The following is a 5,412-nucleotide window of genomic DNA, read 5'->3' on the forward strand; positions in this document are numbered from 1 at the left end:
TACGATTGTTGTTTGTGTTCTGATATGGTTGTTGCCCTAGAGGGAATAAAATACAGCTTCTTCGGAATACCTTTACCAGCAAAGTAGTGGGATTGACCATCACATTATAACGTCTCCCGACTGAGAGGACGAATATGTTCTACGACGGGTTACAATCCCGCGATTCGCTGGTTTGCAAGTCGACTACCCTAACCACCAGACACACAAAGTTGTACTGGATGTGACGGTTTCCTTTCCATAAAAACGTACTTAATATACTTTAAATAAACGGTACGTTCAGGTTACGAGGAGCTAAACCTGATGCGTGAGAATCTGACATACCCACTGTTTGTGTATGATCTGGTGATAGCCACTAACTGACTTGGTAGATGAGCCTTCTTCATTATTTACTGTTGTTTTAAACTATACTTTAACGAACAACGTGGAAAGACAATATATGGTTGAATGTAAACATGTTTAGACCCTTCTTCATCATTTACTGTTGTTCTAAACTATACTTGAAAACGTGGAAATACAATATATGGTTGAATGTAAACATGTTTAGAGCCTTCTTCATCATTTACTGTTGTTCTAAACTATACTTTAACGTCTAAACATGTTTACATTCAACCATATATTGTACAGTAAATGATGAAGAAGGGAACAACTAAACTATACTTGAACACGTGGAAATACAATATATAAACACGTGGAAATACAATATATGGTTGAATGTAAACATGTTTAGAGCCTTCTTCATCATTTACTGTTGTTCTAAACTATACTTTAACGAACAACGTGGAAAGACAATATATGGTTTAATGTAAACATGTTTAGACCCTTCTTCATCATTTACTGTTGTTCTAAACTATACTTGAACACGTGGAAATACAATATATGGTTGAATGTAAACATGTTTAGAGCCTTCTTCATCATTAACTGTTGTTCTAAACTATACTTGAACACGTGGAAATTACAATATATGGTTGAATGTAAACATGTTTAGAGCCTTCTTCATCATTTACTGTTGTTCTAAACTATACGAACACCTGTTTAAAGGAATGGACCTTTTATCGTAACTTACACCTGATTAAACGTATCGCATCACATACACAGCCACCTGTGTTTTACAGACTGCACAAGCACACACACTTGATTATCGTATCGGACCACATACATACACATACGTGTTTAACGTAATGGACCACAAATACCTGATTAAAGTTTATGATAAATGTGTCAAACTGTTATATATCAAGTCACTCGTTCTTCTTCTGCAGCAAATGGTTGAGCTACAAGAAACATTTACGGTAAGAAGACGAAAAGTTACATACTTTATGAACCTTCAAACTTCCTTTCAAATAAGGGTTGTTTTGGTCAGTGAATTGCAGAGGAAGTCTGAGATTTGAAAAACACAATTTTATTATCTTTTCCAACACATAATATTTAATACGAAATTATTTCACAGTATCATGAGCAAAACGTAGGAACTCTTTGAACTTAAAATTAGGAAAAACAGAGCGAAACAGAGTATCGTCAGTCCTAGATGTTCAAACACCAGATGGAGTTGTTTGTAGGTAAAAAATAGCTTTGCAAAAGGTAAAACCAGCAAGTCATGACTTAGAAAATTAATTAAGATGCATTGAGATTTTTTGCTGTCACTAAAAATCGATTTGATGCTTAAATGTCGTTTCAGTATCACACAGAAGTTAGGTTTACAGCGCCCTCACAGCGGAAATACGTCACTAACATGGTCAGGAAACAGAATCAAACAGAAGTTAGGTTTACAGCGCCCTTACAGCGGAAATACGTCACAAACTCGGTCAAGAAGTAGAATCAAACAGAAGTTAGGTTACAGCGCCCTCACAGCGGAAATACGTCACAAACTTGGTCAGGAAGCAGAATCAAACAGAAGTTAGGTTTACAGCGCCCTCACAGCGGAAATACGTCACAAACTCGGTCAAGAAGCCGAATCAAACAGAAGTTAGGTATACAGCGCCCTCACAGCGGAAATACGTCACTAACATGGTCAAGAAACAGAATCAAACGGAAATTTGGTTTACAGGGTCCTTACGGCGAAAATACGTCAAAAACACGATTGGGAAGCAGAATCAAAAATAAATTAGGTTTACAGCGCCCTCACGGCAGAATACGTCACTAACATGGTCAGGAAACAGAATCAATCCCGATTATCATAAAACCTATTGGATCAGCAGAAATCACACGATTTGAGGTCCACAAATATGAAAAAATAATACCCATACATAAGTGGCGGAACCGGCTGTGGGTGGGGGGAGCACGTGCCCCTTTGAATGGGGACTTGTGTATAACTATCATAGTTTTGAAATCAATGGTCAAGGTTAACATAGTAAATAAGATGCCCCCCCCCCCAATTCAAATATATATATTCCGTTGCCTATGCGCCCAAGGGAGGGGGGGGGGGGGGTTACAATCCCAAAATGTCCGAAATATAATAAATATGTAGGACGAATTGTACTTATTTAGAAGTGAAATAAAATAAACATTACAATTACGTACATACGAAAACTGTAACCTTTCAACGTTGACCTGAAACCCTAAATTTTGCTGAGGTTTTGTTTTCCGACGAGCTTCTTCTTTATAAGCTATATCTAAATATATTATCACTGTTCGTTGATATATATAAAAAAAAAACACCTTTCCATCAATACATTGAACAACATTAAAATGAAAAACGTGAGAACTGTGTGTGTGACCATGTGGAGACACCTACCAAAAACACGAAAATGTGAAATAAAAAGAGTTACATAAAAAAGGAATGTTGTACGAATACTTGTAAGTTTTGTTCTACTTCTTTCTCTTTGCGACAGTAGCACACAGAATAATCTTGATCTTCTTCGCATTAGTTTTAACCTTAAACGCTAGAGGGCATTCTTACTTGAATTCCTGAAATATTTGTTCTCTTAGCAGCATGTAAGAGTTTAGAGTAAGGTCCAAGACGTCACATATAAGCCAATTGTACCATCAAGTTTGTTAAATGGGCATTTCTTCTAAATGTATATATTTTTTCTAGGTCTGTACAAACCAGATTCCAGCTCTCGTTGCTTAAGTTAGGACTATTTTTTCACTTAGACACTGTCGTTTAAAAACACGGAAATTACCTGGTCATCACAATAAAAATTTGGGCTATTATAATCAGGAACAAAGCAGGCTTCTAAGCCATTCAAATTAAGCGTTACGTGAACCTGAACATTAAACCAGCTAACACACACACACACACACCATGGAATACATACATAATATGATGAGAAACTATCCTCTCTGTTCTGTTCTTAGATAGGAAACTAATCCGTCATGCTTTATGCCGATATTCTACTAAGCCTAACACTAGGTTTAAAGTCTGACTTCCTCTCTCGTTTACTGTTTGGTGAACTGTAAGCGGATTCTAATTGACCAACATTCATGTAAATAATTACACCGCGTCTGTGGAACTGCTTTAGCAATGTTATACTTACTAAACACGTTTTCTTAAATCTGCAGTTACAAAAAAAAAAAAGGCTTAGGAAGATGTGTTCGCGTAAGAAAGTAATTCGGCCACACTACACTACACGCTTCTTATTGCTATACTCTCGACGTCAGACTGGTCATATTTGTCACAAGACACATTTGTCGGATATTGGTTTCTAGCCAAACACAGTAATGGCACTTTAAACTCTCACTTTCCGCCATCTAGTTCCAGCTTCCGGTAGCGCTTCCGTAGGTTAGATACTGGGTCCTTGAAGAGCACGGGGTCAAGACGAAGACTTGATCTCACGAGCGGCATATACCCAAATGTTCCAACAAAGCTGTTAATGCAGGCTTGTCTCTGGAGGAAGTGGTCTGAGTCGTTCCAGGGTGTGGGGTACGTTTTACCACCCGACGTCATGCTTTCTTTATATTGCTTTCGTTGTGTCACTTTAATTGGTGGGAGCTTGGTCACGTGACTGACTAGAAAGTTCATCAGAATATCCTCACAGTTCTGTGATTGGTCAACAGTTTTGTGCAGAAGATTGTGCAGATAGTAAGTGTACAAGTAGTTGTAGTACCTGAAATAAACCCTAGTGTCTTAGTAGTTACAAAACTGGTATGTAAAAATCAAATTCCATACTAAAGTGTTAAAGATAAATAGATATTATTTCCACTTGTTATCCTTGTGTCGAGTAAAGAATCACTGACCAAAGATATCACTAGTTATAACTATTTTCAATAACACACCTGTTACTTACTATCGCTATTATGTTGTTTATATATTAAACACCAACCTAACAGTTGCTAAAATTAACTAAAATACAGAGGATGGGTACGTTATGTTAAAGCAATTTTGGAGCCTCACCACGTCGTTAAAACTCTATGTCGCCACCTCCGGTCATGTTCTAGCTGACGACCATGTATCTTGACAATAGCCCTTCACCGTTATTATTTACTGTAAAAGGCTCCGAAGCAAGACTGTCATGTACAAAGTACACCCCTCTACCCTGATAGTTTTATATAAGACATTTAATGCATAAGGACGACGGTTTTCCAGCGCATAAATCCATAGGCGACTGGACCGGTATTGCTTCATATGAAATGGCATGAATACTCGTTTCGTTCTTCATTTGCTTGGGGTATGCAACGGATGAACATATATGTCGTGAAATCAACTTCTGTACACGTGATTCATGCCGCTTTTTCAGACGAGAACCCTTCTTGATTATGTCGCGTGCTGTTGCCTAGGCTACGTGGATTGTAAGTTGTTACAAGACGCTGCATCTTGCGTACCACGGCTGTGGTACAAGTTGTTGCAGGTCTCGTTCTGGGTGGTCCTGATGGCCCAAGTTGATCCATATTCCTTTGTTTTCAATGTCATTAAGTAAAGGGATATATCCCTGTCTTGGAATAACTAAACTCCCGATCTCAAAGAATCTTTATGATTTGAATGTATGAATACTTTCCATCAGAAAGGGTTGTTACATACCCTTCGCAAAAGCGATCTATTTTCTGTAGCGTAACACTATTTAAGAAACGGCAAATAATGTCAAAAAGTAGTTCGGTTGTAGATGTTATGTGAGTTGCTGATTTGCATATTCAAAACCGTTTCAATATAACGTACTCAGTCTTCTGTACAACAGAGTTAAGAAGTACTCAAGAAAGAAATGAAAAAATTCCAAACACTTGCCATAAATCAAATCTTCTTACATGTTAAGAGAATATAAATTTACGTCATTACCTGATTTCTATGCTAATATTTATTTTATTTAAGTTTAGCTCTTTCAACCTTGTCGATTAATTAAAAACATTAAAATATTTAATTTTTCTTTGGATTAAGTGCAAATATGCACAATTGGCTATCTGCCAGTCGCAGGGATCCAACACTGAATTGTAGTGCTAGTCCTCAAGATTACAGCCGAGCATCAGGGGGGAGGGAATTCTTTT

At 37.4% G+C, this 5,412-nt stretch overlaps 1 protein-coding gene across 1 annotated transcript in view; it reads right to left on the bottom strand.

Moving 5' to 3' along the window:
• Positions 1-1,383: 1,383 nt before the first annotated feature.
• LOC106475189 (exostosin-1a-like) overlaps positions 1,384-5,412 on the bottom strand; it is a gene marked incomplete at its 5' end in the record, with an annotated part of 11,739 nt that continues 7,710 nt past the window's right edge. Inside the window, one exon of the mRNA XM_013935886.2 lies at positions 1,384-4,043. Within this exon, the coding sequence (XP_013791340.2) occupies positions 3,674-4,043 (370 nt within the window). The remainder of the gene's footprint in view (positions 4,044-5,412) is intronic.

Source organism: Limulus polyphemus, unplaced genomic scaffold (assembly GCF_000517525.1).
Source record: "Limulus polyphemus unplaced genomic scaffold, Limulus_polyphemus-2.1.2 Scaffold8199, whole genome shotgun sequence".
Lineage (NCBI taxonomy): Eukaryota > Metazoa > Arthropoda > Merostomata > Xiphosura > Limulidae > Limulus > Limulus polyphemus.